At 44.6% G+C, this 26,845-nt stretch overlaps 1 protein-coding gene across 1 annotated transcript; it reads right to left on the reverse strand.

Annotated features, from left to right (window-relative positions):
- Positions 1-14,959: 14,959 nt before the first annotated feature.
- LOC117438000 (prolyl 3-hydroxylase OGFOD1-like) lies at positions 14,960-19,771 on the reverse strand. The gene is given in 8 exon segments (XM_034073316.1): positions 14,960-15,241; positions 15,389-15,408; positions 15,410-15,469; positions 16,175-16,299; positions 16,425-16,538; positions 18,718-18,816; positions 19,446-19,565; positions 19,630-19,771. Coding segments are annotated over 8 exon segments (891 nt in total). The 3' UTR covers positions 14,960-15,030.
- Between the last annotated feature and the right edge of the window lie 7,074 nt (positions 19,772-26,845).

Raw genomic sequence — 26,845 nt, forward strand, 5'->3', positions numbered from 1 at the left:
ATATACTGGGCATGAAGTGCTGTGGAAGACCCCTTTGGCTAGTTTTGGTCAGGTGTCCTGTCTCTGCTTCCTCCCAGCTTCTTGTGCCCCTCCTCACCAGCAGAGCATGAGAGGCTGAAAAGTCCTTTATTGGGGTAAGTATTACTTAGCAACAACTAAAACACTGGTGTGTTATCGGCATTGTTCTCAAGCTAAAGCCAAAACACAGCACTGCACCAGTTACTAGGAAGGTGAAAAATAGCTTTTACAGCCGAACTCAGGACAGTACATTAGAAAGATACATTAAGGGAAGAAGGCAGGGTACTCAACAAAATGACCACACACTAGCTGTATACCATGCACAGTTTATTAAACAAGCACACTAAAGCGAATAAGCACACTAACACAAATCGGGTATATACCCCTATATAGTGAACAAGTACAATAAAGCAAATCAGAGATAAACTACAGAGGAAAATTAGCAATGCATCAAATCATTACTGCATAGAGAGAATAGTAAAGTAGAAATACATCACCAGTCCAGCCCTTGCTTCTCCACGCTGAACAGCTCCAACTTTCTCAGCCTGTCTTCATACAGGAGGTGCTCCAGCCCCCGATCATCCTCAGGGTCCTCCTCTGGACTTGCTCTAACAAACAGTTCCATGTCCTTCTTATGCTGAGGACACCACAACTGCACACAGTACTTTGACCTGCTTGTCACGCTCCTTTTGATGCAGCCCAGGATACAGTTGTCATTCTGGGCTGCGAAGGCACGCTGCCGTCTCATGTTAAGTTTCTCATCAACCAATGCCCCCAAGTCCTTCTCTGCAGGGCTGCTCTGAATTTTTTCTCTGGCCAATCTATAGCTGTGCCTGGGATTGCCCCGACCCAGGTGTAAGGACCTTGCACATTGCTGACCTTCATGAAGTTGGGATCTGCCCACCTCTCAAGTGTGTCAAGGTCCCTCTGGATGGCAACCCTTTCCTCCAGCGTGTCAACGGAACCACACAACTTGGTGTCATCAGCAAACTTGCTGAGGACACACTCAATCATAGAATCATAGAATAGTTAGGGTTGGAAAGGACCTTAAGATCATCTAGTTCCAACCCCCCTGCCATGGGCAGGGACACCTCACACTAAACCATATCACCCAAGGCTCTGTCCAACCTGGCCTTGAACACCGCCAGGGATGGAGCATTCACTACCTCCCTGGGCAACCCATTCCAGTGCCTCACCACCGTTAAAGAACTTCCTCCTTATATCCAATCTAAACTTCCCCTGTTTAAGTTTTAACCCATTGCCCCTTGTTCTATCACTCCAGTCCCTAATGAATAGTCCCTTGCCAGAATTCTTATAGGCCCCCTTCAGATACTGGAAGGCTTCTATGAGGTCTTCATGCAGCCTTCAATACCACTGTCCATCTCACCAAGAAAGATGTTGAACAGAATCTGTCCCAACACTTACCCCTGAGGGACACCACTAGTTAATGCTTTCCAGGTGAACACAGAGCCGTTGACTGCAACACTCTACATGCGGCCATCCAGGCAATTCTTTGTCCACTGGGTGGTTCAACCGTCAAATTGATGTCTCTAAAGTTTAGAGAAAAGGATGTCATGCAGGACAGTGTTGAACACTTTCATCTGGGATCATGACTTTAGAAAGAACAGGGCAGTTTCCAGATTTCTGGATAGCATAGAAATGATTAGTTTTGAACACAATTTTAAAAGCCTTTTTTAGATTACTCTGTGGGTAACGGGACAGAAATAGTTAACAAAATGGATCCAGGTGTTATTGCCCTGGTGGTGGGAACTGTAAAGAGAACAATGAAGGGTCAAGATCAGTTAGCTAAACAAAGCAGGCGGTTTGCAAGATAAAGCAGGATGTGCAGCTCAAAAACAGACCATACAATGTAAATATTTGTAACAGTTGTTTTGCTGAATCAGGATGACAAAGAAGTAAGACCAGTGGAAAATTACTGCTTAGAGCTTAGTAAACTGTAAAAGGGATGCAAGATGTGTAATAAAGGTCTTCAGATTTCACCAGAACAGGAGTCTGTCTTTGATACACCACATTTGGGTACTCTGTCTTTGTTATGCCACAGTACTCTGTCTTTTTTTAAGCCCAGCCGGTAACTCAGAACCAGGCGGTGGTTCACTCACTCCTCCCTTCCCCCCCACATCCCTCTACCTGGGCAGGATGGAGAGGAGAATTGAAAGAATGTAAACCCCATGGGTTGAGGTAAAAACAATCCAATAACTAAAGTATAATATAAAACGGCTACTACTAATAATAATTTAATTAATAAAGGAAGAAACAAGAAGAGAGAACATAAAAATAAAAGGGGAAAGGAAAAAAGGAAAAAAAAACCCAGTAAAACCAAGTAATGCATAATACAATTGCTCATCACCCGCCAACCAATACTCAGCCCAAACCAAGCTGCGATCTACTCTTCTGGGTAACTCCCCTCAGTATATATACTGGACATCACGTGTTGTGGTATGGAATACCCCTTAGTCTAGTTTGGGTCAGGTGTCCCGTCTCTGCTCCCTCATGGATTCTTGTGTCCCTCCTCCCTGGCAAAGCATGAGAGACTGAAAAGTTCTGACTGGGCTGGGCCAGACCTGATGGCAGATCCCCTAGTGTTGACTAACAGTATGGCTTTTGCTGAATGTGTATCCCAATGTTTGAAAGTCCCAGCGCACATTGCTCTCAGTGTAGTTTTTAACAGCCCATTGTACCATTCAGTTTTCCCAGAGGCTGGTGCATGGTAGGGGATGTGATATACCCACTCAATGTCATGCTCTTTGGCCCAAGTGTATATAAGTGTGTTCTGGAAATGAATCCCATTGTCTAATTCAATTCTCTCTGGGGTGCTGGCTCACCACAAGACTTGTTTCTCAAGTCCCAGGATAGTGTTCCATACAGTGGCGTGGAGCACAGCAATGTTTCCAGCCATATGGTGGTTGCTTCCACCATGGTAAACATGTGGCTCTTGCTTTGGCGGGTCGGTGGGAGTGTGTTATATTCAATCTGCCAGGCCTCCCTATATTTGTACTTTACAGAATCACAGAATCCCAAGGGTTGGAAGGGATGATGCGCGGACAGACTCCACAACTAGTTAAAGTTGTAAAGTAGGTATGCTTTTATTCAGCACTGAGGTGCATGGGGATAGCTCCTGCAAAGCATGCACACCTCAGGGTTGTTGTCCCTTTACACTTATTCTCTTAAGGTATACATAGACATGAGGTTGCTCAATCCGCCTATACATATTTATTATCTATCCCCGCTTCGTATTATAATGAGCCGGAAGGTCCTTTGCACTTGCGCAGTGCCCCTTCTGATCATGGGCAGGGGTCTCAGGATGAAGTAAATGAGTCTTCCTCCTGTGGGCAGGGGTCTTCAAGATGAAGTAAATGAGTCTTCCTCTTCTTAACCTTTACACCTTTTAATCTTCAGACATGGACTTAGGGTTAGTTGGCGCCCAGTCTGCTTCTCCTGCCGCTTATCAGTAGGACCCAACACCTGTGCTTTTGTCATGGTCTTAAGGCTTGGTCACCCAGTCTGCCTCTCCTGCCGCCTATCAGCAGGACCTTTCATCTGCTTTTGTCAGTAGAATTAGCATCTGTTTCTTCCCCTCCAGCAGTAATCAATGCCTTGGCAAGATGGCAATGGCAGGTACTTAGGACAGACAACACTTTTGTTTAAGCAAAGGAATGCCTTTAACTCCCTTGTACAATTTCTCTGTATTACCCCCCTGTACATTGGTTACCCGTGTATCAGTCCCCCCTTTTTCTATAAAGTGAGTAAATTCTTTTACTCTATTATTTATGACAGACCTATCCATGTTCCTTCTATTGATTTAAAATTATACCTGGAGAAGGCCTTGGTTAAGCATATCTCTGAACCATCCAGTAACTCCTCATCCAATCCACTTCCAACAATTTTAAGCTTTTGCATACTCTCCTGCAGTTTTCCCAGCTTAGCATGGATTGATTCAGAATGGTCAGATTACGTTCATGCAGCACATACCTTTGAAATCCTCAAAACCTTTTCTACAAGACACCCACTGTATCTTGCAGGACTCAAACCACCAGATGCCTGCTGCCTAAAAAACAAAACTTTTTCTACAGGACACCCACTGTGTCTTGCAGGACCCTAACCACAAGATGCCCACTGCCTCCTGTGATTGTAAACCATAGGACGCCCGCTGCCTCTTGTTTTACACCTTTACCCAAACCACAAGATGCCCACTGCCCCCTGTGTCTGTAAACCACAGGACGCCCGCTGCCTCTCGTGCGTAAAACCTTTTGTACAAGACATCCACTGTGTCTTGCGGACCCAAACCACAAGATGCTCACTGTCCCCTGTGACTGTAAACCACAGGATGCCTGTTGCCTCTTGTGGGTGTACACCAAACGGACACTAGCAGTCGGGTATACACCTAATTAGGCCAAGCTTCATGTAGTATGTGCAGCACTTGTACTGCCCTTATCTCATTCAGGTAGTAAGTGATACCTGGATTTATATTCTGAATACAATTGCAACATTGTGTTAACACTCATGGATCACTCTATCTTTCACAAATTTGTCTGTTATTACCGCTCGATGTGATTTTCCAGGGAGCTTTTGGAGCCTTTTTGAATCCAGACGCTTTGTTCTCTAATTTTGATAGTAGTGAAAGTTGTGAGTAATACTTGGAACGGCCCCTTCTACCTTGGTTCGAGATCTTCTTCCTCTGTGGGTCTGAAAGATTTTATGTATACATGATCTCCAGGTTGTATATTATGTACTGGACTCTCCAGTCCTCTGCTTAGAGTTCCAGCCACATGGTTTTCTTCTCCCACTTGGAGAGGCACTCCCTGTTGGACCCCATATGGTCTTCCATATAAAATTTTACATGGTCTAGCCTTTTCTTTCGACCGAGGTTTAGTTCAAAGCCTTAATAGAGCCAGTGGTAAGGCTTGGTACCAATATTAATTTATTTCCTGACATATTTTACCAGTCTGATGTTTTGATCAGATGAACCATCTTTTCTACTTGCCCACTGACCTGGGGCCTGTATGGTACATGTAGTTGCCAATCAGATTCTAATTTTTGCTAGTTTTTTGTAACTATTTTGCTCTAAAGTGCGAGCCTCGGTCGGAAGAAATTGCCTCTGGTACTCCAAAACAAGGTATATCATATAACGATGTTCCAATTACTTGTCTTACACTATTTATTCTACAAGGGAATGCTTCTGGCCACCCTGAAAAAGTATCCGTTAACACCAACAAATATTGGTAACCTGTTCTCGGTAACTCAGGAAAATTTATTTGCCAGTACTGTCCTGGGTAGCTTCCTTCCCAGTTGTATCAATTTGATTTCTATTTTCTCCTTCCTACAATTTGCCTAAGTATTTATACAAAGAGTTGCGACCCCAATGAGTTTTATTAGGTTCCTCCTGAAGTATCTTCCAGAGTTGATTACAGGGAATTATAATTCGCCCATCATGTATCTGAACCCAACCCCCTTTTTTCCTGTCCTTTGAGATCTTCAATCAATTTTCTATCCTCCTTTGAATATCTAGGTTTAGATTTCTCAATTGTTAGTTTGCCATCAGGGATTCAGCTTCTTGTTTGGCTTCAATATTGGCCAAATAATTTCCAGTTTCCTGATCAGAGTATTTATATATTTTTTTTTAAAGTTTTCATTCTTTTCAGCCATCACCATGTCCATGGACCACAAATGCATATTTAGAATCAGTCCAAATATTTATCCTTTTGTCTTTAGACAGTTCCAGGGCTCTTGTTCAGCATGTTCCAGGTTTCTTTCAAATTTGGTAAAAACAAAAACCAAAAAAAAAACCATGAAGGAGATAACCAGTGGGCTTCTTTCTGTTCCAGAACTGCTAATCCAACATGAGACACTAGTACAGTAATCTTTTGTCCCAAGGTAAATTTGCAAGCCTCTTCAATGTTCATGACAACTGCAGCCACAGCTCTTAGGCATCTGGGCTATCCTTTGCTTGCTTCATCCAGCTGTTTTGAAAAATGCACCACTGTCTTCTTATAGGGTCCTAGCTTCTGAGCAAGGACCAAAGCTATTCCCTCTTCATAGGAATATAGCCAAAATGATTTAGTCACATCTGGAAGTCAGAGAGCTGCAGTTCTCATTAGCTCTGTTTTAAAGCCCTCCTCTACAGAATCGGTCTATTCCAAAGAGAGAGGTTTCTTTTAACAGTTCATATAGTGGTCTTACCAGAACACCATAATCGTGTATCCATGTCTGCATCATGCAGTCATTCCCAGGAACGTACAGAACTCCTTGATGGTTGATGGTCGTGGCGTTTGATAAATGGCTTCTTTTCTAGCAGTTCCAACTTCTCTGTTCTCCTGTTGTTTCATACCCTAGGTAGGAAACTCAGGTTTGAATTAGTTTGGCCTTTTGTCTGGATACCTGATAATCATTCAGTCCCAGAAAATTCAATAACCCCACCATTAACGAGACATAGGTCATTCACATATTGTAACAGAGTCCCTCTGAGTGGGTGGATTCCATGTTTCTAGTTCCAGTGTTAACTGATTTCAAAACTCGTCGGACTGGTTTTAAACCCTTCAGGTAATATTGTCCAAATTAGTTGAGTTTTCCTTACTGTGCCAGGATTTTCCTTATTCAACAGCCAATAAATTCTGGTTTTCTTTGGCCAATATTAAGCAAAGAAAGAGTCCTTTAAATCCAAGACAGCAAACCATTTGATTATTATTCAATTTAGTAACAAATGCCTATACCCCCCTTCCTTGGCAGTTCTGTAAAGTCAATCTGCCATTGTTGGCCTGGTCCATTTGTTCCCTTTTAGATTTTTCCAGACTGCAGGGTCACTTACATTACTCTCCATTGCCTCCCAGGGCCATCTCTCTCCCCGGTTAGTTCCCCCAAAAACACAGCAGTTAGTTACATTCAATGCTTTAGCTATATATTCTACAAAGAGATTTTTTTGCAACTGTGGGAATTTCATATTGGACTCCAGTTTCCATTTCATGATAATACATGATGTTGTATTGACTCTTTATATTTTTCTTTGATCTTAATACTAATAATCACATTTGGGTCTTCTCCAGTTCCATATATTTTAAGTCCAATTTTAGTTACTTTTTTTCTGTTTCCAATTTTTCAGTTAAATTTCAGTTAAATTTACTGGCTTGCAGGCACGGGTTGTACAGCTATTCCTGCTATTAAACCTCATAGAGTCTTACATTAATAGTCATATCTCCAGCCTGCAGTATTCCAGCATACACAAGACCATCCTTTTCTTCCACAGAGGTGTGATGACTGATATCTAGCCGTTTGACTAGGTACATCATCAGGATTTATGTGACATTGGTATCCACCTGGGCAAATATATTTTGGTTGGCTACTATAGTACCACCTCCACTCTAAACTTCCACTATTAGTATCTAAATTATCATCTATAATATCACATGCATCAAAAATTATTGACAGTGAGGTACTCGAATTGGTTATATTCTTCCTTCTTCTGAATTTGTCCTCACTGAGTTTGATTATATATGCAACTGCCTATCTTTGTTCCTTTGCATTCATAAACGGTGTGGTAGATCAGTATTTGAGAGGTTACTCTCAGTTGTGGTAATGCATTCTACAGTTGTTGTGAATGATTTTCTTTCCCATATGGTTCCTATCAGAACTGACACCAAAAGAGGTCCGGTCAGGATCACAGTGCTCAGCGGTCACAGCCCCAGGGGTTGCAGCCCTTGGCAGACCTTTTCAGCTGCAGCACCGACTCCCTCCGGTCTTGCCCTCTCTGGTAAAGGTATACCCCACAACAACTATTCCAACGAGGTGGTAATTTCACACCGAATGCAAAAAGAACTGTAATTGATTTCTCAAAAACTATTCGTGGTCTCCCCTACCAGTAATAATATACTTCAAACAACTGGGACACTTGGCTCTTAGAATAATTTCAACTATATCTGCATTTCCCATATCAAATTTACAGGAGTCAATATAAATCCCTTCAGTTACTTATCCGAGTCCTCTTGAGGGTCAGCTTGGTGTCTCCGGGTTCAGTCACAACTTTCCTTTTATGAGTCCTTTTACTCATGACGCGTGTGTCCACCCTTTTTCAGCAGTTCTTATTGCCGTTTCTGTAGTTAAAAGAACAAGAAATGGTCCCTCCCAACGAGGGGATAAACTCTCTTCTTTCCAGCTTTTATGTCATTCTAGTTCTAATTCATTCACTGCAGCCGTCCCATGGCACTCCCCTCCAGGGCAGTCTCACTTCCAGGGTCCAGACTCCCCATAGCACACACACCGATCTGGTTCCACAGAAGAGCCTACTCCCCCACCTCTGCTCAACATTCCTTCTCCACCAGTTTCAAAGCAACCGCTTTCCTTTTATCCACTTTCCATGTTTCCTCCTTTACTCCCCAATCTGAACAACATCTCTTTAGCTTTTAGTTTTTCCTGTCCTTTTCCAAAGCCAAAATTAAGGGATCAGGAGGAGGTATATTAATTTTGCACTGTCACATCTGCATACATTCCATTTTCCTTGTCACCTCAAAACAACATTAATTATAACAATGTATCATAATTCAAAGTTCCATTTTTGGGCCATTTTCCTTGATCTTCCAAAGTATATGAAGGTTACAATATTTTACCAACGTTTTCTTGTTTACAGAGGCCCCAGAAGATCCTCTCAGTTCTTTCCAATGTGCCAAAATGTAACCCAATGGGCTTTTCCTCAGAATTTCCTTGTCTTGACTGGCTCCCATTTCAGCCAATCTTTTACAAATCTCTATAGTTTCTCAGTGCATAAGCAAATGCGCTTATGAAAATATGAGAGCACCTACACAAGTTTCAGTTACAGCAAAATTTCCTTTGCAATCATGCCTCTTTAATTTTTTTTTTTTTACATTTTTACAATTTTTTTCCAGTTTGTGTTTTTTTTCTCTTTTTTTTTTTTTTTTTTTTTTTTATACACAGGACAGAGACAGGACCACAAAACATAGACACTTCGTCCGTCTCCGGCCGCTCTCCTCGCGGAGACATGGAACCGCGGATTGGGACTCCCCACTCGCTTCGTAGCTAGGCTACGTCTCAGTCACACAGAAACACAAAGTTACACATGGGATCCCCCACTCACACTATGGTTCTGCTTACCCTCCTCACGGTTCTCAGAATTTGAGATACAGCAGAAACCTGGTGGGTTCGCTTACCCTTCACCTGCCCCCCTAGCAGGTCCGTCCTGGCTCCCAAAACTTGGGATACAGCGAAAACCCGGGCTCACCCGATCCGCTCCCAGGATCGCTAGCAGCCGCTCTATCGGTCGGCGAGCCCCCCGCTTGCAAGCCATACCAACCAAGGGGAACTTCGCTGTGCGCCAGACGTCTCTGCGCGCCTTACCAGCAGCCCCGGGCCACGCGTACGCCTTACAGGCCACCTAAATTACCAAAACCTAAATTACCAAAACCCCAAGCATACCGTTTCTCCGCAGCCGGCACAGGTTGTTGTCTGTCCCCGCAGTGAGCAGACGAGAAGTGGAGGTCCTCCAGGCAAACAGCCTGTGGCGCCGAGGATGTCCACCCCTTGGCCGATCCTGCAGCCGGACAGAGGCCTCCTGCCTGGCTCGCCAAATTGATGCGCGGACAGACTCCACAACTAGTTAAAGTTGTAAAGTAGGTATGCTTTTATTCAGCGCTGAGGTGCATGGGGATAGCTCCTGCAAAGCATGCACACCTCAGGGTTGTTGTCCCTTTACACTTATTCTCTTAAGGTATACATAGACATGAGGTTGCTCAATCCGCCTATACATATTTATTATCTATCCCCGCTTCGTATTATAATGAGCCGGAAGGTCCTTTGCACTTGCGCAGTGCCGCTTCTGATCATGGGCAGGGGTCTCAGGATGAAGTAAATGAGTCTTCCTCCTGTGGGCAGGGGTCTTCAAGATGAAGTAAATGAGTCTTCCTCTTCTTAACCTTTACACCTTTTAATCTTCAGACATGGTCTTAGTGTTTGGTTGGTGCCCTATCTGCTTCTCCCCCTTATCAGTAGAACCAAACATCTGCTTTTGTCCCTTATCAGTCTACTTCTCCCCCTCATCAGTAGTTAATGTCTTGGTATTGTTTAGTAGGCATGTTAGGTATTTACGACAGACAATACTTTTGTTTAAGCCAGGGAATTCCTTTAACCCCCTTGTACAATTTCTTTGTATTACACCCCTGTACATTGGTTACCCCTGTATCACACTTATGTTGCCAATCTAAGTCCATCTGAGCCACTTCAATCTTAGAAGCTTTATACACTTTTTCATTGTTGTGGTGTTCTGCAGGGGCCTGACTCTTGAGTACATGAGCATCTATGTGGCGTACCTTCACCACCAGGTTCTGCACTCGAGCAGTGATATCTTGCCAGTGCAGCAGCCCAGATGGGTTTACCTTTGTATTGCCAGTTGCTCTGCTTCCACTGCTGCAACCACCCCCGCAGGGCATTTGCCACAATCCATGAGTCAGCACAGAGGTAAAGTACTGGCCACTTTCCTGATTCAGCAATGTCCAAGGCCAGCTGGATGGCTTTCACCTCAGCTAACTGTCTAGATTTACTCTTTCCTTCAGCAGTTCCTGCAACTTGTAGGGGATTCAATACAGCTGCCTTCCATCTGTGATGCTTCCAAAGTACTGGAGGTGTCCACTGGCTTAGATATTGCTCATACTGTTCCACATACCCTGCCACTCATGACTGTACAGCCTCAGGGAAATTCTCTTGCTGGTCTTCCTATATCATTGTTTAACCTTAGACAAGACCTGATTCGGACCCTGCTTGGCTTCCAACATGAGAGAAGATCGGGTGTTCTCAGGGTGATCACACTGTAGGCAAAACAGAGAGATCATATGCAGCAACAAGCTGGTTCCCAGCAAAAGGAGCAGGGTGTTTTCAAGGGCATTGAAAGGATATTAGAGATATTTAACTTTTCCAGAATCTACTCCCACTGTAAAGTGACTGGTGGGGGAGCAGATGGTTTGAGGTCATATCTCCTTCATAGGTGAGCCCACCGAGGAAAGGAAAAAGAAAGGTGTGTAATTGCTAAGAATTGTTGTTTGTTTGATGCAATTTTAGTCTCTGTCTCAAGTGTTGTAACTGTGTGGAATGTGCCTGTGGGATCTCGTGTGTGTGTGTGTGTATGAATGTGAGATTAATAATGGGAATTCAGCAGGGTGTAGAGATCTTTAAAAAGGGTCCTTTAGAGTGCATTTTGGCACATTGGAAAGAATTAGGAGTGTTTCCTGGGGGCTCAGTAAATAAGAAAACTTTGGTGAAATATTGTATTCAATGGTGGCCGTTGTATACTCTGGAGGATCAGGAGAAATGGCCTACAAATGGAACTCTGAATTATAATACACTGTTACAATTAATGTTGTTTTTGAGGCGGCAAGGAAAATGGGATGAAGTATTGTATGCAGATATGTTTTTCACATTGAGAAACCAGCCAGAATGGCAGAAAGGATGTGGAATTAATATAGCACCTTCAGATCCTTTACTTTTAGCTTTAGAAAAAGAAAGGAAGCAGGGTGGGAATAGATTGGAAGGATGTTGTTCTGATTGTGATGTTGGGGAAATGTGTTTGAAACTTAAGAAAAGAGGTGAAGATAACATGGCTGGGGACAGAATGGAGGATTATGTTTCTCCAAATGTACCGGATCAGAGATCACCTCCGATTCAGGAGGAATCCTCTGATTCAGATGAAGAGCAAGAACAAAGTGTAGAAAAAATTTCTTCCACTCCTGTTGCCTCCCGTGTCCATAGTAAAACTAAGACAGTCCTGCAAGACCCTCTTAGGGAAGCAATGGGACTGGAGGGGGGTACCAGGATAAAAGTAAATTTCTATTCAGGAGATTTGGGTAATTGGAAGTAGATTGCAAGAAAACTATCAAAATGACCTTGTAGGGGTAGCTAAGAAATTTGAGATGCTGGTAAAAAGTCAGGATCCTGATTGGAAGGTCATAGAAGTAATATTGGATACATTAACAGAGACAGAAAAACAATTGGTTATAAAAAACTGCTTATGCACAGGTAAATGCTCAAATTACTGCAGGGGCGACAGTGTAAAGAATATGAGAATGATTCATGTCAAGAACTTGGGAATCATTGTTATCAATGTACCTGTGACCAGTGTACTACGTGTGGAATGTATAAAACCGACTTTGATTCTCGATATTAATCAATTGTAAATATAATTAATTGGATTAGATCATGGCTAAGACGAAATTTTTATAACAAAATTGGTGACCCCGACGTGGAGTATTGTGTGCAGTTCTGGTGCCCTCAACATAAAAAGGACATGGTACTGTTAGAACAAGTCCAGAGGAGGGCCACAAGGATGATCAGGGGACTGGAGCACCTCCCATATGAAGACAGGCTGAGAAAGTTGGGGCTGTTCAGCCTGGAGAAGAGAAGGCTGCGTGGAGACCTCATAGCAGCCTTCCAGTATCTGAAGGGGGCCTACAGGGATGCTGGGGAGGCACTATTCATTAGGGACTGTAGTGATAGGACAAGGGGTAACGAGTTGAAACTTAAACAGCAGAAGTTTAGACTGGATATAAGGAAGAAATTATTTCCTGTTAGGGTGGTGAGGTACTGGAATGGGTTGCCCAGGGAGGTGGTGAATGCTCCATCCCTGGCAGTGTTCAAGACCAGGTTGGATGAAGCCTTGGGTGATATGGTTTAGTGTGAGGTGTCCCTGCCCATGGCAGGGGGGTTGGAACTATATGATCTTAAGATCCTTTGCAACCCTAACTATTCTGTGATTCTACGGTCTCAGTGTGGCTGCCTGGGCCTGTAGCTCTTATGATGAGGCGCCCCACAATTTGTGGCTCGGGAGTTCTAGTCCCGGGCAGTCTCACAAGGTCAATGAGCAGAGAGGCAATAACCAAGGAATTCAAGCTCCCTGATGATTTGGAGAAAACTCCTGGAACAAACTTGCCAACAGAGTTTCAAGTTGACAAGCAGGTATTCTTTATTGCGGCGCCCGGAGACACGGGGGATAGCTCCTCCTAACGTGTGTCCCTATATTGCTCTACAGGCCATCCTTATATGGTCACCAGGCATATTATATCATTTCCAGAAAGTTTCCTGCATTCATACAAAATTTTGATGGTGGTCTTTAAGGGTCGTTTACTTTTCCCAGCTTAATTAACATTACAGACATAGCAATCATCCTGTCCTTCTACTTATCAGCTAGTTTAAGTGCTCCCATCCTGGCCATCAGCTAGTTCCAGATACTCCCCACCCCCAGGTCCTGTTCTTCCATTCTGCTTTTCTGACACCTTTTGTACTAAGGTTCTGAGGACCTGAAACTATGTCACCTACCTTCAGGCACCACAGTTATTTTCCATTACAAAGCCATCAAACTTATCATTACTTAGAACTGATTACATTTTGTGCTTTTGTGCCTCCTTGTATCACTGAACACTGCAGTATAAATTACCCGTAATTCTTGTGCAGGAAGATCTGGATGAGAACAGCGGACTGTAAGTATCTTTCTGCTGGGTGGAAAGGCCGATGTGTGTTTGTGTGAGACGCAACAAGGTTGCGTGGCTTTCCTCTAACCCTGGTTTCAGTGAAGAAACCGGTCAGTGAAGAGACAGAGTGTATGGTGAGACATGGACTGGGTATTCTGAATCCGTGAAAGCATGGGTCAAATTATCAGGATCTGTGAAGTGAGTGTAGACCTCTTCTAAGCGCATTTCCAATCTCCCACGAGGGACTTGGCCACTGAAGGAGGGAAGTGATAGTGGTTGAAAAGAAACAGCCAGAGGCAAATGGGTTAGAGTAGGAGTCATAACTCTAACCCAGGAAAGGGGCCCACGGAGAGGTCCTAGGAATAAGGCAGGGAGCAAATTACCAGATATACCCCGAGACAGTCCCTTGGGGTTAATGTTTAAATACTGGGGCTCTTGTCCATCCCTGGAAGGAAAGAGTCAAAAAAAAAAAGGTCCATTAGAGTACGGAAGTGTGGACTAAAGAGGAATTCGGCCTGACGCATGGCCCGGGGTTGCTGGTGTTATAAAGTACTCGGATAAAATCAAAGAATCAGTTGAGTAAAATAATATATATCGATTTATTACAATAAATTTGGCAAGCCATAGCAAGCAAAACAGCGCTGGGTGGCCGAGGATCCTCTGCTCCACCAAAGGCGCGCGCCCCCCTTCCTTGAGACTGTGGTTCTTATAGTCCTTTACTTCCGATATACGTGATCTTCCATGGTGTACTCTGCATCTGCGCCAGTCTGTTGTTAGGGGGTCTTTTCCTTCTTCCCGGTGGTCGCTAGGATTGTGAAAAACTAAAGACTAGGGTATTGTTTATTAAGATATATGTTAAGTATATATGTTAAGCCCAATGTAAAGGTTAGGCAACAGAAGATATGAAATTGCTTATGCACACAGCCAACGGACACAGCTTATGCGAGACAAGATAACCGCAATCGCTTACACCAACTAAACCAGAGACCACTTAATGCAAACATAAGATGACTGCAAGACGTTCCAGGAACTGGCTTGCAAGATGTTCCAGGAACTGGCGGAAATAAGACAAACCACTCCATATAAGGACATATAAATGAAGGGTCAACTATGGGACACAGGAGGAAGACTACCACCAGGAGGCAGAAATCGACCCCCTAGCAACAGCGGAAGCATGCGCAGAGTACCTCCACTACGTCATGAACACGGAAGTAAAGATGTATAAAAAGGGGCTGTTTGAACTGCTCAGGACAAGTTAGTCATTAATTTAGTTCAAATTCTTTTGTGATGGTCACTGATTTGAGATACCTAGTATGACAAGCTGGTGCCTTGTGTTGGCTGCAGTACAAGGTGAAATGCTAGTTCCACAGAAATCATTGGGAATTCTGCTGCCGACACCCTTAACATCAGGATTCTGCTCAAGTCCCTTCACACTGATGCCCCTCCACTTACCGTTCTGCGTCTTACTGTCTTGTGCTTCAGGGATATTGTCAGGCTAGTCTGACTGATGGGGTTTGCTGTCAGTGTGGTTTTCAGCCTATTCCTGCTCAGGTTTGGGACTGCTGTTCCCAGTGGTGTCTGTGGCACTTCCTTCCCGAGCATCTTCATCTTCATCAGAGGGAGCCAGGAAGTGCAGCTTTATGCCAGTGAAGTTGGAAAGCAGTAAAAACAAGGCCTTGGAAGGCAAGAACTGCAGGATTTTATCCAGGATGTCAGGGAAGCTGTCTTCCTCTGCTGTCTCATAGAGTCTGAAAGACAGTAGAGGTATCAGCAGATGTATCACCTTGTTGGAGAACCATCAAGAACCATGTCTGTGGGGGCAGCATCAACCAGCACAGTCTCATGGCAGTTCCTGCTTGTCATGGTCAATAGGTGCAGGGAGCTGCCATCCCCACCTTTTATTAGCAGGCCCCCTGACTACTCCACTGGATGTCTTTACTCTTCAAAGCTTCACATAGTCGTTGGTATTTCTCTTTCTGAGAAAGGTAGTACAGAAACTTTAACATTCAGCTCCCAGGTCTCTCTTGCTGTGCTAGAGGCCATCATTGTCTACTCTTAGATAAGGCACTATTTTTCTCCAAGTGGTTTGAGGGTCCTAAGGACTGTTGAACTGCGGCATGTAGTCTAGGTGGGCATCATCTCTTTTCGATGTCAGTGACCAAGAGATATCAAACGCTACTTAATTGTCTACTGGGTGAGAAAGCAATTTCACAGAGATACAGATGCACAGTAAACTAGAGGTCCATCAGCCTTTCAAGTAAGACAAAACCATTGTGGGTCACTTGTTTCACACACAGGTCAAGTTCCCCAAGCACTAAGCTGCAGGACAAGGACGGACACTCTGGTCACACAAGGCTAGGAAGCAGGAAGGATGATGTGTTTCCATCCTTCTGCTTTGCTTCTTGCTTCAACATTTGTGTTTCCTGCAAAGTGTTTGATGTTGGATGAGTCCCCATGCAGCAGCAAACAGAGAGCCAGAGGGGATCCATGACAGAATCACAGCATGGTTGAGGTTGGAAGGCACTGCTGGAGGTCATCTGGTCCATTCCCCTTAAGGGAGTGGAACTAGAAGGTGGTTTAGTTGCTGGCCATATGAGCAAGTCCTTTCCCAGCCTGCATGACACATGGTACCCCTCTGACTTGTTCTGGCAGCCCCCATCAGACTGAACCACTGGGCTCACCTTAAGAAAATCTTTTAGTATAATTTCTGATCGCTCCTCAAATTCCTCCTGTATTTGAGCTTGGGAGTTCATATCCAAATAAACTAGATCGATCCACTTGTACAAGATTCCATGCTGGAAGGGAAATGGATTTGAATGCTGAATTTGCAAAAGTGAAAAGGATTGCCCAACTCCCCCATAACAGGTATTCCAGGGACATGACAAAGAGAAATGCAGGTAAGCAGGCTTGTTACTCACATTGTAGGGGATATGTGTAGGCTCCTGGACAAGGGAGCTCTGACGCAGCATGCAGGTCTGACTGTTGATGGGTCATGAAACCAGCCGCTCACTGACAAGCTGGACTTCTCTGACAGAACTTCAGACACTTGCAACAACGCTGACAGCATGTTACTGCTTAGACTACAAAACATTTAAGGACCAGCTGTAACAGGCACCATGTAGACTCATCATACTTGATGCAGTGACTGAGGAGATGGACTCCACAGAGCCTACTGCATACACAGAAGTGTCAGGTAAGGGATAGACCAGATTCTTGGCTCACAGACTGAGGGCTAAAGCAACCTTTGATGCTCAACTCATTGTAAGTTTTCAGACTTGCAGCCCAAGCTTTTTCTCCAAGCTCCCAGCAGAATCCATTCCCTCCATTATTATTTTTCTACCATTTATTCTCTTGAAGAACCAGTTATCATATGGCTGCAAAAAACAGCTGTTACAGCTTAATCTGGAAACTCAGAAAACACTGAGCATCTATGGGCTGCAGCAGGCTATAGTTATCTACTTGTCTTTAGTTTTTAGAAAGTACTGTCATACAAACCATCATGAAGGGTATTTGCCTGATACCTTTGGCTGTGTGTCCTATTGTCCTAGGTTCAGCCCTAGGAGTCATTTTTCTCCTTAGTAGCTGGCTCTGAGTTACCAGCTGGGCTTAAACCACAACACCTATCTATCTGATTATAAGCATCCCTTCTACCCTAGCCTGTGGAAACATCTGATTTTCACACAGTGATGGCCACTGCTAAATCTTGATTTCATCAAGCTTGGATAAATTGAACAATTTCACATCCTAGGGTGCTGCACTGGAAGAGCAATGTGAAGAGAGCTCATGACTGGTTGCAAGCCACAAACTGTTGTGAATTTTTGAATAGCACATAAAGACTTTGCACTGTTTTGTTTGTTTTGTTTTTTAGAAGTCTGATGAAACACAGTCTGGTCCAAAAAGGTTTTGGCTCTTACTGACTGTTACAGAGCTCTAGTGGCCCTTTCCTTGCATGTTGGTTATTTGGAATGGCTACTAAATCCTAAATTGTTTGGGAAATGGAAACCAGAAAAATACCTGGCATTAGAAGTTTATGGACCTGCTCTGTGCAGCAAACACCTGCAGCTTTATTTGCTCTCTCTGGGAAAAATGTACACTGTGAAGGCCAAAACCTGAAGATCTATTAGGAAGTACTGACTAAATGCCTGATGTTTGAGAGGGATTTAAAGCTGATGTGTGCTGTGAAGGCTTCATATCAGTCTGACCCATACACAGTCCTCTCCAAGGGTAATTCGCAGGCTCTTCACTTTACTGATGAAAGGGTGGAAGAAATACTCTGGGTAGTGAGGCCCACATCTAGGAGGCTTTAATTCACAGCACTCCCAGTTAAGCTTAATACTTATTTAAAAAATAAGATTATAAATATTTGAGTTTATTGCTTGTGCTAACAGTATCAGAGACAGTACACAGGACCAGAATGCTAATGTATGGGACTAAGTTTAGGTCAGTAGTAAGTGATCTCAAGGTTAAATGGAACATGGATTTTATGACAAGATTAAATTACTACCTGAAAGCAATTAGGGCAGTGACCAAGTAGATGCTTCTGTTAATTAACTGTAAGATGTAAATGACAAAAATAAACCCCTAAGCAGTCTAGGTGAGGATGTGCCCAACCTAGATCACTGATCTTCCTCCTCTCCAACCTTCTCCTCTGTTACAGTCCATAGTGTTCTCAGAGTTTCAGTCAGGTGCAGTTCCACAGACTTCATCCTGTTCCCAGGCATCTTCCTAATGTGCCACAAAGTGCTACTTAACTATACCAGCATTTCTACTCTAGGGTACTGCACTACGTCTGTGTTACTGAGGGGGTAAAGCCATATCTGCATAGTGCCCTGCTGGCAAGGTGACATAATAAGGAGCTCTTCTGGAGCAAGAATCAAGGCAGCAGCATTGAGGTGAGCTCATTTAAAAGAAGCAGACAGACAAAAATCTCTCGTCACCAAAGCCAGATCCACTGCAGTGGCTTGCCAGGACAGCAACACAAAACAGAAATGGAAATTTTTGTTTCCCCAGGATGATGAAGCTAGACTGATGGTTTAAAACTGGCTTTATCATTTCTTGTCCTCCTTAAAGTCCCTCCTAAGAAGCTCTGCCTTTAACACAAAGCACTTTGCATGAGTATCTTCTCTACTCACACTTTTTCCTTTCCCTTCTCCCTCCCCATCAGGATTTTCATAACAAACAGTGAATAACCACAAAAATGAGAATCAGAAAATGAACAAGAGACACCTTGCCTGGTGGAAAGAGACTGGAGACACTTCAAAGACAACCGGCATATTCCATGAAGGTACCAATGACTTGACAGTTTGCTGGGGTTGAAAGTGTTCTGAGGAGAAAGAAAACACAGTCTGGTTAAGATATGAATGAGAATACATGTTTTGCTGCTGTAGCGCCTTTCCAGTACATGCACAATTCATTCTAAGCTTCCCAGCTTTGTCCCACAAGGATATGACAAGAAAAAAAAAACCACCTGTTCCAAGAACTGAATTTTCATTCATCAGCATCACCAGCCCGAGATTTGCAAGATTCACTTCTGTGGGACCACACTGCAATTGGCAAATTAACCCACCCTGAAGGCACAGGCAATTTTAATTAATCCCCTGCCCCTCCCTGGTTGTCCCTGTGTTCAAGGCCAGGTTGGACAGGGCTTGGAGCAACTTGGTCTAGTGGAAGGTGTCCCTGCCCATGGCAGGGGACTAGAACTGAATGAGCTTTAAAGTCTCTTCCAACTCAAACCAGTCTAAGAGTTTATATTTCTCCACCCGGAGCCGGCAGGGCCCCGAGCTGACGCTTTACCTCAGCGCCGCAATGTTGCGACTCCACCCTTCCCTCCAACTCCTCGGACTGCAGCGGCCCAGTCTAGCGGACTGCTAGAAAAGGGATGTGGGTTAGCGCTGCCCTGCTCATCCCACCTCGGCTTGGGGCCCACAAGCCAAAGCAAGAGTAGATCGTTGCGTCGGCTATAGAAACTGAGGCCCAGCAGCTCGTTGCACAGCGCCTCCGCAAAAGCTGTGCCCGCAAGGAAGCCGGGGATGACACCATGCCGGAACGGAGCTGGCTCCACCGCTGCCACCTCTGCAGCAGGGGAAACGCGAGAGGAGAGGGAGACTGGGGCTAGTGATGTAAGGTCAGGCCGTACCATGTTGGAACAGCTCTCCGTGGGCCCAGGCCTCTGCCACTAGCTCCTGCAATGCCATGTCACTGAGCTTGGCGTGCACCTTCCATTTCCTGTGCTTCTTCTCCAATACCGGTGTTGTAACCCCACACCACTTGGCACCCATGGTCGTAGCCCTAACCCTACACCGTGACTCCCAACAAGACCCCGCACTGCCTGCTGACCCAACTGCACCTTGTGAGAGTAGGGTGACTCCTCCCTATTGTTGCAGCGGAAGTTCTGATGTGGTGGCGTGTAGAAGGGAGCACGGCTTGACCAGAGCCTGATGGTGATCACCCCCGAGTACCAGCCACTCCCATTGCCATGTCCATGGTGCTGCCCAAACCGTTTGCAGACTGGTTGGCCCTGCAGGGTGAACCTGTTCGGGAATAAATACATCCATTAGATGAAGCCACTCATGCCAGAGAGGACCATCAACCTGTGAGTGCTGCTCGGGTCTCCCCCCGCCCATCCCGTTAACCAGCCCTTCTCTCTGCCACCGGGAGATTTCTGCTGGGAACCCACTGTGCGAGGGCTGCCTAGAGGGACCCTGGTCCTCCGGGGGCTGAGGGGAAAGCACCGTGGCACCTGTGGCCGATGAAAGGGCAGGCAGCGATAGGGGGAGTGCGGAGCGATTAGCAACAGAAACAGTGCCTGGCCCGGGCAGTGTGGGCCCCGAGCACTGCAGCCCGCAGCGTTTCTGTGCGGGGAACTCAAGCACCAACCACCCGCAGGGCTCGGAGGAGTGGTCTTGGCCCGGTGAGGTTTGAGCTAGTCCCGTACGGGCGGTGGAACGGGGTTAGGCATGGCAGGTGCCTGCCCAGTGGCTGCTACTGGCATTTAATTTAAATTCAGAGCAGTTCCTACCAAATAAAACTTCTGTCCTAGATACAGGCTATTTGCTAATAACTGTTTACACGATATGAGAAGCCACACACGTTATCTTCCTCAGTAAATTCTGATGGATGTGTTCTTTGTGAACTACATTTGTCCAGTTGCAGAATCAGCAAATGTTAACTGTAACAGTCACCATTTTATTTTAGCTATTAATTTCAGACTCATATTTTTTGTATAGCTGACTTTATTCACAGTTAGAGTCTTGAAGTTCAAATATGAACATCAGAGACTTAATGTTTTTATAGTCTTTCTAAAGAAAAGACTCATCAAGAAGCTGTGTTATCAGTGTCACTTATTTTTAAGTATAGATTAAGGGGTTTGATGTGCAGACTAATGTACCCACTTTGGTGGATCATGGATTAGCATAGATTTTTAATTAATAAAGCTGTTTGTGTATCTAAAACTGGGAAATGATGGAAAAAGAAATGTAGATGGTTCTAAGCTATCAGTGAAAGTGGGGGACTTGCTAATGAATGAGTGTTTAGGAAACTGTGTGTGAGAAAGGGCTCTAAGAGATGCAGCAGGCTTGTGATTTTGCCACTAAAACATTAGGGAAATTTGGAGGAGGGGAAATGTATGCTACTTAACTCTAACATGAATAAGTATTGGGGAAAGAATACACCACAAGATGTATCTCAAGGAAAACATTCCCCATGAAATTGGTCATTTATTCTGTTAATTTAGTTGCTGTATGCCACAAATTGATAAAACCATGGTGATAACTTGTTACTGCTCTGCCCAGAACCCCTTTTCCTCTCCCTTTCTGACTTAGTTAGATGATCCTGTCTTCCCTTCAGGCCTCATGCTACCAGACCTCTCTGTTACTTGGATTTTTGTGTACAATAACGTTCTCCTGTTGCACTCTGCTCTCTAGGACTGACCAAACTCTTGCCTAACTTTTCCTTTGTTTACTGTCTCTTTTCAGTCCCTCTTCCCTGGAGAAATCTCTCAACTTTTCACTGTACTATCAGGAGAGAATGCAGAGGCCCAGCACCTAGCCCAGCAGTGTTCTGCTCAAACTCTTGATCTTACCCCTGCCCTGCCTACATGCAGACTCAGCATTTGTCCTCTTCTGTGATCCAGATGTCTGATTTACCACTTCAAAACAACCCTGCTGTCCTGGGTTCAGCAGTAGCAGCCATTTTTTCTCCTTCTTGGTAGCTGGTGCAGTGCTGTGTTTTGACCTTCAGTCTGGGAACAGTGTTGATAGCACTTATGTTTGTAGTTACTGCTCAAATGTTTACTCTGATCAAGGACTTTGTGAGTCTCATGCTCTGCCAGGGAAGGAGGGGAGGCCAGGAGGAAGCAGAGACAGGACACCCGATCCAAACTAGCCAAAGAGGTATTCCATACCACAGCATGTCATGCCCGGGGAGGTAACTGGGAGTTGGGCAGAAGGGCTTGAGCTTGCTCTCTTCTGAATCGGGCTCATTTCGGCGGGTGGTATCATATTCCCTCCCCTTGTTTATTTCCTCTATCACTGTTTTTATTGGTGGTAGCAGTAGTGATTTGTGTTATACCTTAGTTACTGGACTGCTCTTGTTGCAACCCGTGGGAGTTGCACTTCTACAGTTCTCCTCCCCATCCCTCTGGGAGTGGGGGGGTGGGGTGGGGGGGTGGTGAGAAGGAGAATGTGGTTGGGTTTTAAACCACGACACCCACTTTTAAAAGTTTAGTCCTCAAGTTCTTCATTACTTCTGCAGAAAAAAAAAAAAAAACAACTTGCTCTCCTGTGCAGCTTGCTTCCTTCCTAGGAGAGCTTTTCTCTCCTGTCCCTTTCCTAGCTCTTCTCAGAGCCTCAGCTGCCTTTTCTCTGCAGTGTGGAGAAGAAAGACAGTGGCTGTTGACTAATCGCTGCTGCTGGTTCTCCTGGGCTTCTTTCTTTCTGAATCAGCACCATGCTAGCACGTCCATCAGCAGGATGTTTTGTGCTTGCATGTACCATGGTGCAGATCTTTCTGTGGTAGCAGTCCTGTAAGTCACAAGCAAGAACTCAACTAGTGCTGTTTGTTCCATCAAGCCCAGGAGGTTCTGCCTCAGGGGTGATATTGTGTCACAGTGATTTAAATTTAGATTTCTTGACATGTAGTAACTTTTTTTCCCTCTTGCATGTATCCACTGACAAATTACAAATTTGGTACAAAGGAACCCCTGTATGAGAAGGACAGCTCCATGGCAGCTTGGTTTCAGTGCATGAGGGAAGAGTTTGACAAGACTGGCATGAGGCAGACGGTGGAAGGGATTCTGATTATCCATGAGCACAGGCTGCCCAACATGCTGTTACTGCAGCTGGGGACAAAGCTTTTCAAGTTGTAAATGTCTGTTTCTTGAATGTAACTTAGTTTTCACTTTATTATCACAGACCACTAAACAAGTGGGCTAGAGGTTAAAGTGTGGCTGACTGACAGATGTTTTAAATGTAATTAATTTCTTGCTGAGACATAGTCTGGAACAACTTTCTTTAACAATGGGGTTTTCATATTTGTATTTTGGCTATCGTCCTCCATACCAAAGAGTCTTTAACTGCTTGGCTTGCTTAATTGCAGCACATGTTTCACATTCATGAATCACCTGGGCAATAGTTGTTAAGTCCACCCCTCAATCACAAGCCCATCTGTATGTTTCATCTCTGCCCTAATGGCCTGAAGTATCATGGGCCCATCAGGCCAAAAATAATTCACCCTTATGTTGCCAATCTAAGTCCATCTGAGTCACTTCAATCTTAACAGCTTGATCCACTTGTTGGTTGTTCTGGTGTTCCTCAGTGGCCTGACTCTTGGGTACATGAGCATCTATGTGGCATACCTTTACCACCAGGTTCTGCACCCTGGCAGCAATATCTTGCCAAAGTGCAGCAGCCCAGATGGGTTTACCTTTGTATTGCCAGTTGTGCGGCTTCCACTGCTGCAACCACCCCCACAGGGCATTTGCCACCATCCATGAGTCAGTATAAAGTACTGGCCACTTTTCTCATTCAGCAATGTCCAAGGCCAGCTGGATGGCTTTCACCTCAGCAAACTGATTCGATTCACTCTCTCTTTCAGCAATTTCTGCAACTTGTCTTTGGGGACTCCATACAGCTGCCTTCCATCTCTGATGCTTTCTCACAATATGGCAGGACCCATCAGTAAACAAGGCGTATTGCTTTTCACTTTTTGACGGTTTATTATATGGTGAGGCCTTTTCAGCACACATCACCTCCTCCTCTGGTGACTTTCCAAAATCTTTGCCCTTTGGGCAGTCCATGATGACTTCTAGAATTCCTGGACGACTGGGATTTCCTGTTCAAGCTCATTGTGTAATTTGAATGTAACACCTCTCCTCTAGTGTGTATGACTTAAGAGAGAGTCTTTACATCTTCAGCACTACTCTTCCAATGTGACACTGGTAACAGTTAGTGTACATGTCGTCAAAGACTGATTTGCACCTGCTTCTGACTCTGCTTGTCTTTAAGATTATTATGTCTTTAAACAACTTTTTTTTAGCAGCAGTAGTTTTGTGTAAAGTCTTCATAGCTTCTTAGAAAACGCAAATAGAAAAGCAACCCAAAGCTCCTTTAGGCACTATCTTTTTGATGCACTGAAGAAGTTTGTGAGCTGGCAAGTATGCTCCCCCTCCATCAGAGGAAATAACTTGCCTTGCAGACAGGATAGCAGGACCTTCTACCACACCTCACTTGGCCCTTGGCCTGAGTTTTGGAGGCTGTCTAACCAGCCAGCTGAGACAAAGAAGAACAAAGGCAATGTTTTAAGAAGAAAAGAGCTACAGTAACTCCAGAGAACTCATTAAGATGTGAAAAATGGCTTGCATTTGATTTTTTGTTTCTAGTGGTGTTTGCAAAGCCTTAGAGATGTCTGTTGTGCCTCTGGCATCCTGCTGATGCAGAGCTGGATTCTCGTTCCTGCGATGCACATGAAGTCTTTAAAAACTGGAGCTATAGCGTCTTATTCTGTTGCTTGTTTCTCCATTACTTTCTGAGGAAGAAATGAATTACCAGCTATGAAATGGGTGTTATGATTCCAGTTACGATATGGGTGGATAAAGAAAAGATTGGGAGGACAACAATAGTTTCTGTAATTTCCGAAGGAGCTGCAGACCAGATGCAAACTCATTTTTGAAATTGCCCTGTTTCTCTCTTTATAAGAAATCTGTTCTGGTGACCTGCTGATGTATGCCTGTTGAAGTACTGCTCTATCATTGGTGATAGTTGAGAGTGACTCACAGAATAGAAATTGCAAGTAGTAGAAGGCAAAGAAGTGGGTAAATGAGGCTGACACTAGCAGGGGCTTAGAGAAGAGCTGAGCCGTAGGATAGACTCATAGAATAGTTAGGGTTGGAAAGGACTTTATGATCATCCAGTTCCAACCCCCCTGCCATGGGCAGGGACACCACACAATAAACCATATCACCCAAGATTCCGTCCAACCTGGCCTTAAAAACTGCCAGAGATGGAACATTCACAACTTCCTTGGGCAACCCATTCCAGCGCCTCACAACCCTCTCAGTAAAAAACTTCTTCCTTATATCTAACCTAAGCTTCCCCTGTTTAAGTTTGAACCCATTACTCCTTGTACCACTACAGTCCTGTTCTGGTTTAGGCCCAGATGGTAACTCAGAACCACGCAGCCGCTTGCTCACTCTCCCCCCATTCCTCCCCCTGCTCCCAGAGGGATGGGGAGGAGAATGGAAAGAATGTAACTCCCACAGGTTGAGATAAGAATGGTCCAGTAACTAAGGTATAACACAGGACTACTGCTGCTACCACCAATAATAATAATGATAAGGAAAATAGCAAGGGAAGAGAATACAACCGCTCACCACCCACTGTCCTTGGTCAGAGTGAACATTACTTAGCAACAGCTAAAAACATTTCCCAGGCTGAAAATCAAAACCACAGCATTGCACCACCTATTAAGGAGGAGAATGAAATAAAAAAAGCAGCTTGTGTCACACGTGTTCTCTACATTTTAAAGCTGTGATCACAAAGACGGCTGCTTCTCTCAGACTCTTCAGGTATACAGGACCTCAGTTGTAAATAAAGTTGAACCCAAAATTAAAAGGATGTGAAAATTCTTCGCCAAGTGATATTTTGGAATGCATAAGCAAATGTTTTGTTTCTGTGCTTGATAAGCCTCCATATGACAGAACAAAAGTGTTTTTTTTAATAAGCAAGGTCCTACACCTGGGTCGGAGCAATCCCAGGCACAGCTACAGGTTGGGCAAAAAGGAAATTCAGTGCAGCCCTGCGGAGAAGGACTTGGGGGTGTTGGTCAATGAGAAAATGAGCATGAGCCAGCAGTGTGTGCTTACAACCCAGAAAGCCAACTGTATTCTGGGCTGCATCAAAAGAAGCGTGACCAGCAGGTCAAAGGAGGTGATCCTGCCCCTCTACTCTGCTCTTATGCGACCCCACTTGGAGTATCGTGTGCAGTTCTGGTGCCCTCAACATAAAAAGGACATGGAACTGTTAGAACAAGTCCAGAGGAGGGTCACAAAGATGTGTTGGTTTTTTTTTTTTTTTAGTAAAAACCTCAGTAACAATGACACTTTAGAGAGTATTTCAAATTCCATGCTATGTTGGCCAACCGTGTCCTGGGCTGCAACCCCAGCAGTGTGACCAGCAGGTCTAGGGAGGGTATTCTACCCCTCTATGCTACTCTTGTGAGATCCCACCTGGAGTACTGTGTGCAGGTCTGGTGTTCCTAGCATAACGAGGACACAGAGCTATTGAAGCAAGTCCAGAGGAGGGCCACGAGGATGATCAGGGGACTGGAGCACCTCCCGTATGAGGACAGGCTGAGAAAGTTGGGGCTGTTCAGCCTGGAGAAGAGGAGGCTGTGTGGAGACCTCATGGCAGCCTTCCAGTATCTGAAGGGGGCCTGCAAGGGTGCTGGAGAGGGACTCTTCATCAAGGACTGTAGCAATAGGACAAGGGGTAATGGGTTCAAACTTAAACAGGGGAGGTTTAGGTTAGATATATGGAAGAAATTCTTTACTGTGCAAATGGTGAGGCACTGGAACAGGCTGGCTAAATAAGTTGTGAATGCTTCATCCCTGGCAGAGTTCAAGGCCAAGTTGGATGGGGCCTTAAGCAACCTGGCCTAGTGGAAGATGTCTCTGCCTATGGTAGGGATTGGAATTGGATAATCTTAATGTCCTTTCCAATCCAAACCATTCTAGTATTCTAGGTTTCCTCTGAACAGAGACCCACTGGGCCAACAGAAAGAATGAAATGCATTGTTACACTACCCAACAGAATTAACTGAGGCTATTTTGAGAGCATGGAAGGTTAACTGGTGCCTTG

Source organism: Melopsittacus undulatus, chromosome W (assembly GCF_012275295.1).
Source record: "Melopsittacus undulatus isolate bMelUnd1 chromosome W, bMelUnd1.mat.Z, whole genome shotgun sequence".
Classification (NCBI taxonomy): Eukaryota; Metazoa; Chordata; class Aves; order Psittaciformes; family Psittaculidae; genus Melopsittacus; species Melopsittacus undulatus.